This window comes from Scomber japonicus, chromosome 9 (assembly GCF_027409825.1).
Source record: "Scomber japonicus isolate fScoJap1 chromosome 9, fScoJap1.pri, whole genome shotgun sequence".
NCBI lineage: Eukaryota > Metazoa > Chordata > Actinopteri > Scombriformes > Scombridae > Scomber > Scomber japonicus.
This window is the reverse complement of record NC_070586.1, coordinates 10,635,790-10,649,788: the sequence shown is the minus strand read 5'-3', so window position 1 is coordinate 10,649,788 and position 13,999 is coordinate 10,635,790. Positions and strand designations below refer to the sequence as shown.

Below are 13,999 nucleotides of genomic sequence, written 5' to 3'. Positions count from 1 at the left end.
ATAGCATTTCATTTATATTATGTAGATTACCTGTGTTCTCTCTGTTGAGTTCCTCCACATCTTTTTCACTGGCGTTCATTCTGGTCTCCAACACTGTCAATACATTCAAAGTTTATTACTAAAAGCTTCATTTTGAGTCTTAGATTTTAATCTCATTAAACATTTCAAAAAAATTGTTACATTTATTTTTTTAGTTTGACAGGAAAATAATTAGAAACATGAATGAATTATATCATTTTTTATAAAATATAAATATTTACCTGCATTCTCTATCTTGAGCTTCACCATCTCGTTTTCACTGGCTGTCAGTCTGGCCTGTATGGCTGGAATAAAAGCAGTAAATTCCTCCTAAAAGTAATGTTTATGAGAACATTACATGAATTTGTTGATCACTATGTGAATGAACCTGTATTCTCCTGCTCCAGCTTCGTCAGCTCCACACTGTGTTTGATGGCCATGTCTCTCAGCTCCTTCAGCTCAGCCCAGATGTCAGGGGTGATGTTGGTCTGATCACTGGTTGCTATGACACCCATCTCAGACTGAACTTCCGTCTGAGTGATATCATTCCCTGTCACCCCTCCACTCTCACCCTGAGCCCTCGTCCAGTACAGACAGAGCAGCAACACCAGAAAAGCTGCAGCACGCCTCATTGTGAAATATCACCTCTTTAGACAGCAAGATGCAGTCTGACACCACTCCTTCAGTTCCGTCTTTATATCCACGTAAAACAGGTCACTGAACTGCTGTATGAGAATTAAACAGCTGTCTTTGATAAGGAATGCAAAAATAACACCAATGATCCTTGAACACTAAACTTAAAGCAAACAACAAGTTAGAATGATGTTCTTTCAAAATCATTGGTAAGTTTGAAAGTTTGTTGTGTAAAGAGATGATAAGAGCAATGTCAGTCTTTTATTTTTCATAAGTATGTGTTTGTTTCCCAGACTCAGGTTGTAAAATGTCTGGGTTATGGTCCATCTGATATGTATTTATATTTGTCTTAATTCATTTATTGCAAATCCAACACAACAAAAACATGCACTGAACATGCATAAAGACTCTGCTGCAGTTTAAAGCTCTAGGGTGAATAAATGGATCCACAGAGTGTTACTGTAGAGAGAGAGAGGGAGAGAGAGAGAGAGAGAGAGAGAGAGAGAGAGAGAGAGAGAGAGAGAGAGAGAGAGAGAGAGAGAGAGAGAGAGAGAGAGAGAGAGAGAGAGAAAGAGCTGAAACCATATCAATCTAAAACTGCAGTGAATTTAAATGAGGTCACGAGATCACAACATCACATGAGAATCGATCTCATCAGGTCTTCAAGTTGAACAATCAGTGTCATGAATCCAGCTGCCTCACAAGGTACTGTAAGACAGTGATAGGCGGTGATGGACAAATGGTTCAGCCAATCACCTGCCAAACTATATTTAAGTGCCTGCTCTTTTCCAGTTTCCAAGACTTATCAGATGTTTCTGTGTAACAAACCATCTGGTGCGTCAGGTTAGCCCAAATAAACACTGATAAAACTTTACCTTGCTGTAATCATTCCTCCTGTTCATACTAGCTATTTCAAGATCTTGTTCATATGTGTTTTTAACCTAAGTGATGAGGTAAAAAATCCACAGTGTATCCAAACAGTCATTTTGTGCAAAAAATCAATCAAATCAATCAAAAAATGTAAAGGTTTATTTGAAGCTTCAGCAGTCTGAGTTAGTCACATCAAGCGGCTATCTGCCACATTTATAATCTTTTTAGCATCAAATTTCCTCTTTGTGTTTCCCTGTTGAGCTGTAGTGAAAGTATAATCAATCAATCAATCAATCAATCAATCAATCAATCAATCAATCAATTTTTATTTGTATAGCGCCAAATCACAACAAAGTCATCTCAAGGCACTTTACACAAGTATAGTTACAAAAAGAGAGACTTTGGCACTTATATAATGCTGAAATATATCTGACTCATTTGGACGACTGAAGCTTCATATTAGCTTCTGATAGACTTTTAAATACTTTTTTGTGCAGAAAAAGGACTGTGGATTTTGGCCTCCATCACTTTACTTTGTAAGTGCATTATGAAGGGATCTTCTAGAGGTCAGTATGAACAGGAGGAATGATTAGAGCAAGAAAACTTATGTCAGTTCTCATTTGGGCTTCTGACTATTGACAGACTTGAACAATTGTAAACCTCTCTTTTAGAAATCTGCAAAATGTAATTTATTGACATGTAAAAGTTGCTACCCAGTGTAAGCTGGAATAATTAGTAGTAAGGAGTTTGAATTCAGGAAATATTTATAGTATGTATATATATATGAACATATGATGTATTTGGAGTTAGAAGCCAAGAAAAGATGCAAAGAGTGAGAACAGAATGACTTACAGCACCGGGAAGGAGCTCTGGGTCCAGGCCATAACGAGACTCCGAGTTGGGAGACTTGCATATGTACCCAAACATTTCTTACATGTCATGAGACTGAAGGGAGCCTTATATTTCTAGTGAGACTTTTCTGGACAGTCCAGAGATTAAACATACATGCTGCAATATAAGGTCTAGTAGAGAGAAGCCCTCTTCATTAAAAGATTACATTTTTATTTCTGACGCTCATAAAAAATGTCTCAAAGACACCATTACCTTAAGAACATCACCAAGCACTACACTGACAAGAATAGACCAGTGAACACCAACAACTGCTCAGAATTGCAAGGTGCATAGTAGCTGCTCTAGTAGAGACTGAATCTCTACTACAGCTGAAACAATTAGTAGACTGACAGAGAATTAGTAAGTGACATTTTTGATGATCAATTAATCATTTTAAACTTTTTTCAAGCAAAAGAAGAATTCTCTGGTTCCAACTTTGTGTGTTTTATAGGTTTGCAAACTGAATATCTTTTAGGTTTTGGACTGTGGATTTAACATTTTTAAGCTCTCTTTCCCCAACAAAATTATCCTTGTTCTAACTGTGTGAATTGTAATGTCAAAAGGGAACACTTTTTACATCCCCATACAGACATAAAAATTAAAGCGAGCAATCCATCCATCCATCTTCTTGCCGCTTATCCGGGGTCGGGTCGCGGGGGCAGCAACCTAAGCAGGAAAGCCCAGACTTCCCTCTCCCCAGCCACTTCGTCTTGTTCTTCCGGGGGGATCCCGAGGCATTCCCAGGCCAGTCGAGAGACATAGTCTCTCCAGCGTGTCCTGGGTCTACCCCGAGGACTCCTACCGGTGGGACGTGCCCTGAACACCTCACCAGGTAGGTGTCCGAGAGGCATCTAACTAGATGCCCGAGCCACCTCATCTGGCTCCTCTTGATGCGGAGGAGCAGCGGGACTACTCCAACCTCCCTCCGGATGCAAAAAGCAGTGACCCAATCCTGAGGTCACCAAACCGGAACCCCTCAACGCCCTGGCTTCGCCTAGAAATCCTGTCCATAAAAGTTATGAACAGGATCGGTGACAAAGGGAAGCCCTGGCGGAGTCCAACCCCCACCGGAAACGAGTCCAGCTTATTACCGGCAATGCGAACCAAGCTCTGACACCAGTCATACAGGGAACGGACGGCCCGTATCATGGGGTCCAATACCCTGTACTCCCGGAGAACCCCCCACAGGATTCCCACAAGGGACACGGTCGAATGCTTTCTCCAGGTCCACGAAACACATGTGAACTGGTTGGGCAAACTCCCATGCACCCTGAAGGATTCTGCAGAGGGTGTAGAGCTGGTCCACAGTTCCACGGCCCAGACGAAAACCACACTGCTCCTCCTGAATATGAGGTTCTCCTGAATCTGAGGTCCTCTCCAGTACCCTCGAATAGACCTTACCAGAGAGGCTGAGGAGTGTGATCCCCCTATAGTCTGCCAATCCAGAGGCACTGCCCCCGATGTCCACACGATGCTGCAGAGTCGTGTCAACCATGACAGCCCACAACATCCAGGGCCTTAAGGAACTCGGGGCGGATCTCATCCACCCCCGGGGCCCTGCCACCAAGGAGCTTTTTGACCACCTCTGCGACCTCAGCCCCAGAGATAGGAGAGCCCACACCCGAGTCCCCAGGCCCTGCTTCCTTACCGGAAGGCGTGTTGGTGGGATTGAGGAGGTCTTCGAAGTATTCCTTCCACGATCCACAACTTCCCGAGTCGAGGTCAGCAGCGCACCATCCCCACCATACACAGAGTTGATGGTGCACTGCTTCCCCCTCCTGGGACGCCGGATGGTGGTCTAGAATCTCTTCAAAGCCATCCGGAAGTCTTTTTCCATGGCCTCACCGAACTCCTCCCATGTCCGGGTTTTTGCCTCAGCGACCGCCGCAGCCGCACTCCGCTTGGCCTGCCGGTACCTGCCTGCTGCCTAAGGTCCTATAGGACTCCTTCTTCAGCTTGACGGCATCCCTCACCGCCAGTGTCCACCAGCGGGTTCGGGGATTGCCGCCACGACAGGCACCGATCACCTTGCGGCCACAGCTCCGGTCGGCCGCCTTAACAATGGAGGCACGGAACATGGCCCACTCGGACTCAATGTCCCCCGCCTCCCCCGGTACGTGGTCGAAGCTCTCCCAGAGGTGTGAGTTGAAACTCTCTCTGACAGGAGACTCTGCCAGACGTTCCCAGCAGACCCTCACAATACGTTTGGGTCTGCCAGGTCTGACCGGCATCCTCCCCCACCATCGGAGCTAACTCACCACCAGGTGGTGATCAGTTGACAGCTCCACCCCTCTCTTCGCCCGAGTGTCCAAGACATGCGGCCGCATGTCCAACAACATGACTACAAAGTCAATCATCGAACTGCGGCCTAGGGTGTCCTGGTGCCAAGTGCACATATGGACACCGTTATACTTGAACATGGTGTTCGTTATGGACAATCTGTGATGACCACAGAAGTCCAATAACAAAACACTGCTCGGGTTCAGATCGAGGGGGCGTTCCTCCCAATCACACCCTTCCAGGTCTCACTGTCGCTGCTGACGTGAGCGTTGAAGTCCCCCAGTACTTTCCAGCACCCCCCTCCAAGGAGTCCAAGAAGGGTGGATACTCTGAACTGCTGTTTGGACCATAGGCACAAACAACAGTCAGGATCCATCCCCCCACTCAGAGGCGGTCCTGGCTAGTCTCGCGCCCTGGGCGGACCGACTATCGGCGCCCTTCCCCACAAATCCTTCATCACACAAAAAATAAGATAAATAAATGAAATATAGAATGTAAACACCAAAGTAAATTACACACATGCGTCATCATACAAATGAATAAAATAAAATAAATAAATGAAAAATACTAATAATTAACGTAATCTGACAGACTTTCACCCTTTTTACAACTGGCATTAAAATGTTTTCTGGGTGATTAGATTGTATTAATTTTATAAATGTATTACTATTTATTTGGAAGCAGCAGTTTGTGTTGTGTGGCCTGGGATCATAATCATCACAGGTCAGTCTACCCCCCCCCCCCCCCTCCACCCCCCCTTGCTTTTCCTCTGAGAATGAGTCTATGAGCCCATAGACTGTATATAAGATAAGTTAAGATAAGTTAAAGCCTTGGATGTACATCCATGGCTGAGGCTGTATCTGTTGACTGTATGTTATCACAGTGGAAGGCTAAACTCGAGGGGTGTGGTGATGACATCATCGAAACGCAGGTATGCGTTTTCACCATCCAAACGAACACTCAAGGGCTGCGTTTGCGATTTTTTTACCCTGGGACCAGGTTTCAGAAAGCTTGGTTTTCACCCTGGGACCAGGTTTCAGAAAGCTTCCTTTTCAGGCAATGTGTTTACAGTATTCATTTGGACGATCGGCCAAAACGATGCAAAACACCTGCGTTTAAACCAAAAAGCGTCTCCGTGTGGATGATGGCCCCTGAGACTCACTCACAACCTGCTCACAGCCTCTGCAGTCGCAAGATGATCCCCCACCCCCCTCCCCTTTGCCTTTTCTTCTGACACACACAACCTGTATACATGACTCTCAGCAGCAAGTTGACGTGATAGTAGGGGCGCCTCATCGCCCACTGCACCAACTCGATGTGGAAATTAGCAGTATTAGACTAGAAAACTGGCGATTTTTGTTTTTGAGGACGCGCTTTTCTTTTTTTGAAGAGTCGGACGGACTTTTTTTTTTTTTTCTTTTTTTTTGAGAGCGCTCGTGCGCCCCCAAGTAGATTGCGCCCTGGGCGGTTGCCCACTTTGCTCTTAGCAAAAACCGCCACTGCCCCCACTCGAAGGCGGAGGGAGGCTACCCTTTCATCCACTGGGGTAAACTCCAACATACCGGCACCAAGCCGGGGGGCAATAAGTACCCTACTTATGCCAGATGAGGTGGTTCGGGCATCTAATCAGGATGCCTCCCGGACGCCTCCCTGGTGAGGTGTTCAGGGCACGTCCCACCGGTAGGAGACCCCGGGGAAGACCCAGGACACACTGGAGAGACTATGTCTCTCGGCTAGCCTGGGAATGCCTCGAGATCCAACGGGAAGAGCTGGATGAAGAGGGAAGTCTGGGCTTCCCTGCTTAGGCTGCTGCCCCCGCGACCCAACCCCGGATAAGCAGAAGAAGATAGATAGATGGATGGATGGATGGATGGATGGATGGATACTCAGTCTGTAATTAATGATAGAGTCATCAAGCCTCTCTTTGGAGAAGTTTCTTCTCCTTATCTCCCTTCAACAGTGGCCTAACAGCTTCAATACCCATGAACTGTAGCTTATAAACTCCATAGTCAGCAGTATTAAAGTGTCTGGCAACAGGAGACATCTGTTCCTTATTTATGATACTACTCTTATGCTCAATTCTCTTTTAGTCTTGCCCACATAAACACAAAGACATTTAAATAGGTAGATTGCTCGCTTTGAGCTACTACCTTATCGTGGTGGAGGGGTTTGCGTGTTCCAATGACCCTAGGAGCTCAGTTGTCGGGGGCTTTATGCCCCTGGTAGGGTCACCTATGGCAAACAGGTCCAGGGGGAGGGACCAGACAAATCGTAGCTCACAAGAACCTTATAATGAATACGATATATGGTCCTCCGGTTCCCTTTCCCGGACGTGGATCACCGGGGCCCCCCCCTGGAGCCAGGCCTGAGGGTGGGGCTCAATGGCGAGCGCCTGGTGGCCAGGCCTTCACCTATGGGGCCCGGCTGGGCATAGCCCGAAGAGGGAACATGGGGCCCCCTTCCAATGGACCCACCACCCATGGGAGGGGCCAAAGGGGTCGGGCGCAGGGTGAGCTGGGCAGCGGCCGAAGGCGGGGACCTTGGTGGTCCGACCCTCGGCTGCAGAGGCTAACTCTTGGGACGTGGAACGTCACCTCTCTGGAAGGGAAGGAGCCTGAGCTGGTACGTGAGGTTGAGAAGTTCTGGCTAGATATAATCGGCCTCACCTCGACGCACAGCAAGGGCTCTGGAACCAGTCTCCTCGAGAGGGGTTGGACTCTCGTCCACTCTGGAGTTGCCACTGGTGAGAGGGGCCGGGCAGGGGTAGGTAAAACCACACTGCTCCTCCTGAATCCGAGGTTCGACTATCCGACAGACCCTCCTCTCCAGCACCCCCGAATAGACCTTACCAGGGAGGCTGAGGAGTGTGATTCCCCTGTAATTGGAACACACCCTCCGGTCCCCCTTTTTAAAAAGAGGGACCACCACCCCAGTCTGCCAATCCAGAGGCACTGCCCCCGATGTCCACGCGATGCTGCAGAGTCGTGTCAACCATGACAGCCCCACAGCATCCAGGGCCTTGAGGAACCCGGGGCGGATCTCATCCACCCCCGGGGCCCTGCCACCGAGGAGCTTTTTAACCACCTCGGCGACCTCTACCCCAGAGATAGGAGAGCCCACACCCGAGTCCCCAGGCCCTGCTTCCTTACCGGAAGGCGTGTCGGTGGGATTGAGGAGGTCTTCGAAGTATTCCTTCCACCGATCCACAACGTCCCGAGTCGAGGTCAGCAGCGCACCGTCCCCACCGTACACAGAGTTGATGGCGCACTGCATCCCCCTCCTGGGATGGAAAAAAAAAAAAAGACTGAGTATCCATGGAGCTTAAATTATCGATTATTTTTATCTTGTTTTTTGTGGATGCAGAAGGGTAATTTTGTTATATTTGTGTTTTCTATGGATTTCTGCACATGATGAGTTTACGTATTTACATGCACTTTCTTATTGTTAGTGTGAAATCAACTGGTTGCTTATCTGGTTGTTGCCAACCATAATGTGATATGAAGATAATTGGACTCTTCATGGATGATTAAGTGCTACACTTTTTGCTTTAGTGCATCTGGTCTTGCTGCTGTTTTTTAAACTATACTGATGCTGCTGAACTTGGGCTAGTTCATCATTATATGATCTTGTGAATCTGCATCTGGGAGGCTCTGCAACATGTGTGTTAGCATGTCACACACAAAAAATTAAATGAATGAATGAAAAAATCGAATGAATTGAATGAATCACGACGATGTACTTCCACATTTCTACATTTCCTTCAGAGTTGAAACCTAAAACACTTAATGAAACACATTATTTAATACAGAGATAATCAACCCCTAATTTGCCCTGAATCTTTTTTAACTTTCACGATTATTTACCAGAATACATACAGAATTGACACCTATTATACATTATTTATATATTTATTGTATTTTACTGCTATTTCTATTGTACTGTTTTACTGTTGTTGCTGCAGTGTTGAGAAGCTGAAACCCAACAATTTTACCCTTAATAGTTGAATAATGGGTTGTAACAATAAATTAATACTGAATTATTTAATTGACTAGATGTTAGCCCAATAGGAGAAAGTATAAGAATGGCTATTAATAGGTTTCAAACTCTTCACTTTTAATCTTTATTATAGACAATTATGGAATAACTAAATCATATCAGATAGGATCCCTGAGACTACATCAGAGATAAATCCTAAAACCGACAGTTAATTACAGACATATTTTAATACAGAGGCTTAGATACAGCAGTTTACACACACTACATTATATATTTATATTTTTATTGTATTCATTAGTACTATTTTACTGCCGTTTCTATTGTTGCTGTATTGTTATTGATGCCGCAGTGTTGAAGAGCCAAAACCCAACAATGTTACCCCCTTATACTTGAATAATGGGATGTAACAATTATAGCCCAATTAATATATAGGTCAGCTGATATTATTGGCTGATACTGACCTATCACACATATATCGGTATCGGTGAATATGTCGTCCAATATGTGCCGATATTTTTTTTAATGTTTAAAGTTATAAAGGCAGCATTTTATGTCTATTAGACTTTTGTTCTTAATTCAAGTTTTATATATAAATGTTTATTTTTGTTCTGTGCATTGTTTTTATTCATAGCTATTTATATTTATTGTATAAAATGACATCAGTGCAATGAAACAGTAATCACTGCTGGGAATTTAATAAAGTTTAACAGTGAAACTGTCTCCATTACATAAGTTTGTAATCGCATTTGAGGGATCATTGTAAAAAAAAAAAAACAACAAAAAAAAGATTATGTATATATTCGGTACATAACATTATCAGTCAATATATGGAACTTTTTTGCTCTGTTATATCTGTATTGGCATCGGCCCAAAAATCCAGGATCGGTAGAGTCCTAGTAACAATAAATGAATATGGCATTATTTCATTGACCAGAAGTTAGCCCAATTTCAGTGTGACTTCAGTGTCTGATCTTTTTGTGTGTATGTGTTGGTTTTCCCAGACTCAAATTTAAATATCCCCAAATTAAAGCACGAGTCAGCACTTTAACCTAATAGTCATTCTTTTATTTCACATGTAGTTTGTTACAGAGCAAAGCCAACACAGAAACAATGTGCATCCTTTCATATACATATGAATACTGTATGACTTGTTTGTAGACTGTGTAAGAAATGTGGGGGTAAAGAAATTCTCACAGTGGAAAAAGCAGAAATCCGTTAAAGGTAGTATAATCATATGTATTATCAAATACAGTATAGCCCGCGGGTAAAACCATGTAGATCACATCCCCCTTTTCCAGCTGAAGAACCAATGACTTAGAATGTGCGGTAAAGCCAGTTTCATCATTGTAATTATTACTTAACAACACACTCTTGTCATTGTGATAGAGAATAATCTTACTCCCTACGCTTTGCCGGACATCCACTGTAGCAAATGAGAAGTAGTAGGCTCCTCTGACTGGGGCTGTGAAGAGACCTGCATCAGAGGAGAAAATCAGTGAGGCTTTTTCCTGCTGTTGAACTACCTCTTCTCTAAGTTCAGTAAGCTGTTGCTTCTCAATACTTTGGTCGGACTGCTGTAGGTGGGTTTGTCTAATCTGAAGGAATTGTTGTTCAGTGCTCTTGCTTTGTTAACATCACATTACCCAGCGACTGTATCGTCTGTAAAAGTTGAGAGCTCTCAGTTACACATTCAGTGAGTCAGTTTGCATCCCATAATGTTTATAGGAAGTGATATAACAGAGAGATATAAGTGATCACCTTAAAACAGACCAAAATCCTGTCAAAGTCTTTGCAGAACATTTCATTCTCTTGTGTTTTGTAAACTATCTGTAAATGTCTGTGAAAAGGTTTTGAAAATGTTTCACAAAACTGCATAAACGAGAAACTCACTTAATTATGAGAACCATATCAGTAATTAAATGAAAAAACAAAAAATCCCACATGACTCAATGTTGGCAAAGTACCAACGACCTGGCTCAAGCCCTCTGAGAGGACACAGAGAAACTACATTAAAAGTGTTATGATGCACTGTTAAAGGTAAAACTGGTGAAATCTCAAAAGAGCCAATTCAAAGAGAAATTTCTCCTCCTCAAACAACCAAGTGTGCAGCTGGAGCCATAGTGGAGAAAAAAGCAATTACAAAAGATGCAGTGAAAGCTGTAACAATTAATACATATTAAAAACATCTATCAAACTAATTATAATGAGTTCATTACATTATAATAGTTAATTTGTGTGTGTAGCAGAAAGAGATGAGTACCTGTAGTTGGACTGTAGACCTGACCAAAGTTGGTGTTGACTTTACTGAACTTAAGTGTGATGTCAGTACTGAAGGGTCCAATAACTCCATGATCAGTGAGACCAAGTGAGAACGCCACCTTTGGTCGGTCTGTGTGAATGTGAGAAGATTCACATAGAGGAAAAAAATAGCTCCATTTATAAACAGTTGATGAACAAATTGTATTGTGTCTCTTTTGGTGAATAGTGTTCATAGAAACTGAAGTTACTCTTTAATAATGATATAAGCAGTTTACCTGCAATCTGTCTCTTCAGCTCCTCCACCTCGTTTTCATTGGCAGTCATTCTGGTCTCCAACACTGTCAACACATTTAACATTAATATTATTGTGAAGTATGTTTATGGTCAGCAGGTTTCAAATTTTTAACATGATCACTATGGAGGCTGACCTGTGCTCTTATCTTCACTCGCTGTTACTCTGGATTGAAGATCTGCAATAGAAGACAAAATTAATAATCAGATTAATAATCTCATATTGAACTTGTCTCTGCTAAATAGATAAAATCTTTTGACTTCTCTTCACTCACTTTGGGAATTAAAGCTGGAAAATGTTCATCATGAACCACACCTTCATTTCAAATAAGACCCCCAGGAGTCAATGAGGGACTTCCAGGGGGGCGTAAAGAATTGTATTCTTTAGTACTATTTTACTGCTATTTCTATTATTGTATTGCTATTGATGCTGCAGTGCCGATGAACCAAAACACAAACATTTCAACCATTTATACTTGAATAATGGGATGTAACAATAAGAGCCCAACTGATCTATCGATCAGCCAATATTATCAGCCGATATTGACCTGTGACAGATATATTGATATATTGGTCAATCTCTCTCTCTCTCTCTCTTCCTCCCTCCCTCTCCATAAAAACTCTCGAGACTCATAGAAATGTCAAGATAGCGCTTTTTGAACGGAGCATGGAGCTTCTGTGAGACGGCAGTACAAGCAGGCTGATTACTGGATGAAGTTACTCTTTAATAATGATATAAGCAGTTTACCTGCAATCTGTCTCTTCAGCTCCTCCACCTCGTTTTCACTGGTGGTCATTCTGGTCTCCAACACTGTCAACACATTTAACATTAATATTATTGTGAAGTATGTTTATGGTCAGCAGGTTTCAAATTGTTAACTTGATCACTATGGAGGCTGACCTGTGCTCTTATCTTCACTCGCTGTTACTCTGGATTGAAGATCTGCAATAGAAGGCAAAATTAATAATCAGATTAATAATTGTTCAGCAGGCAGTGTTTTTTTATTTTTTATTTCATTTTTGCATTTCATTGATTATTGTAGTTTACCTGTGTTCTCTCTCTTGAGGTCCTCCATCACATTTTCACTGGTTTTCATTCTGGCCTTTAAGACTGTGAACACATTCAACATTTCTATTTTAAAGGAGATAATCTACATATCTGGAACTTGAAATATCTGTATGTGTACCTAATAAACTAGCAGCTGTGTATTTTGCAGCTTACTGCTGTTCTTAATAATGATATAAGCAGTTTACCTGCATTCTCTATCTTGAGCTTCACCATCTCGTTTTCACTGGCTGTCAGTCTGGCCTGCATGGCTGGAATAAAAGCAGTAAATTACTCCTAAAAGTAATGTCTATGTGAACATTACATGAATTTGTTGATCACTATGTGAATGAACCTGTATTCTCCTGCTCCAGCTTCTCCATCTTGCTCTTGCTGTTGCTCAGCTCCACACTGTGTTTGATGGCCATGTCTCTCAGCTCCTTCAGCTCAGCCCAGATGTCAGGGGTGATGTTGGTCTGATCACTGGTTGCTATGACACCCAGGATGTCAGACTGAACCTCTGTCTGAGTGATATCATTCCCTGTCACCCCTCCACTCTCACCCTGAGCCCTCGTCCAGTACAGACAGAGCAGCAACACTAGAAAAGCTGCAGCACGCCTCATTGTGAAATATCACCTCTTTAGACAGCAAGATGCAGTCTGACACCACTCCTTCAGTTCCGTCTTTATATCCACGTAAAACAGGTCACTGAACTGCTGTATGAGAATTAAACAGCTGTCTTTGATAACGAATGCAAAAATAACACCAATGATCCTTGAACACTAAACTTAAAGCAAACAACAAGTTAGAATGATGTTCTTTCAAAATCATTGGTAGTGAAAGTTTGTTGTGTAAAGAGATGATAAGAGCAATGTCAGTCTTTTATTTTCCATAAGTATGCATGTGTTTGTTTCCCAGACTCAGGTTGTAGAGTCTGGGTCATGGTCCATCTGATGTGTATTTTTATTTGTCTTCAAGCATTTATTGCAAATCCAACACAACAAAAACATGCACTAAACATAACGTAAGACTCTGTTGCAGTTTAAAGCTCTAGGGTGAATAAATGGATCCACAGAGTGTTACTGTAGGAGTTTGTGTTGGTTTAACCCTTATATATAGTTCATTTTCTGACTCAGAACTAGTCTCAATACCAATTCACATTCATAAATTATATAAATCATAATTAATAAATCAGTCAGTAATAAATGTTTGACTAAAATTCACAATAATTATGTAGTTTTTGAATGTGTGTTTTACTTGAGTATTCCCACTTAATGCTACTTTACATTTCAAATCCAACACACAATGAAATATTGTAGTTATTACTCATTAAAATGTATTTAACAGCTACAAGCTAAGCTATTTTTCAGATTAAGGTTAACTGCTGAAATGGTGCATGGTTAATGATTTAATTATATATACTTAATCAATATAAAGTAAGTGAAGTTGGTACAGCATCAATCAGCAGTAATAATAATCTTAACATTGACACAGGCAGATATGCTGCCTTTTGGTACAAACATTTTGTGTCTGATACTTCTGTACCTTTATTTCAGTAAAATATTGAATGCATGACTTTTAGTTCCTCTGTCACCACTTCTTCCATATTTGGCTACAGCTGCCATTCATACAGAAAAGGTCAAAGATACAGCATCCCTGATAGAGTGACAGAAATCACTAAAACACAAAGGGCCTGATTTACTAAGATCCCAAATA

The 13,999-nt window shown here is 42.5% G+C and overlaps 2 protein-coding genes across 7 annotated transcripts in view; both read right to left on the bottom strand.

Moving 5' to 3' along the window:
- si:dkey-13n15.2 (protein transport protein Sec24C) overlaps positions 1 to 2,389 on the bottom strand; it is a 54,810-nt gene extending 52,421 nt beyond the window's left edge. The window contains exon 1 of the mRNA XM_053324613.1: positions 2,374 to 2,389. The gene's annotated coding sequence lies outside the window, so the exon portion shown is untranslated. The remainder of the gene's footprint in view (positions 1 to 2,373) is intronic.
- LOC128364132 (complement C1q-like protein 2) overlaps positions 1 to 12,912 on the bottom strand; it is a 50,034-nt gene extending 37,122 nt beyond the window's left edge. For 5 of the 6 annotated variants that reach the window (XM_053324658.1, XM_053324660.1, XM_053324659.1 and 2 more), the window contains exons 1-2: positions 12,639 to 12,912; positions 261 to 323 (exon numbers count right to left, since the gene is read on the bottom strand). In XM_053324658.1, coding sequence (XP_053180633.1) covers positions 261 to 323; positions 12,639 to 12,906 — 331 coding nt within the window. In that variant the 5' untranslated portion in view covers positions 12,907 to 12,912. The remainder of the gene's footprint in view (positions 1 to 260; positions 324 to 12,638) is intronic. The other variant, XM_053324662.1, reaches the window with a different exon arrangement.
- Positions 12,913 to 13,999: the final 1,087 nt, after the last annotated feature.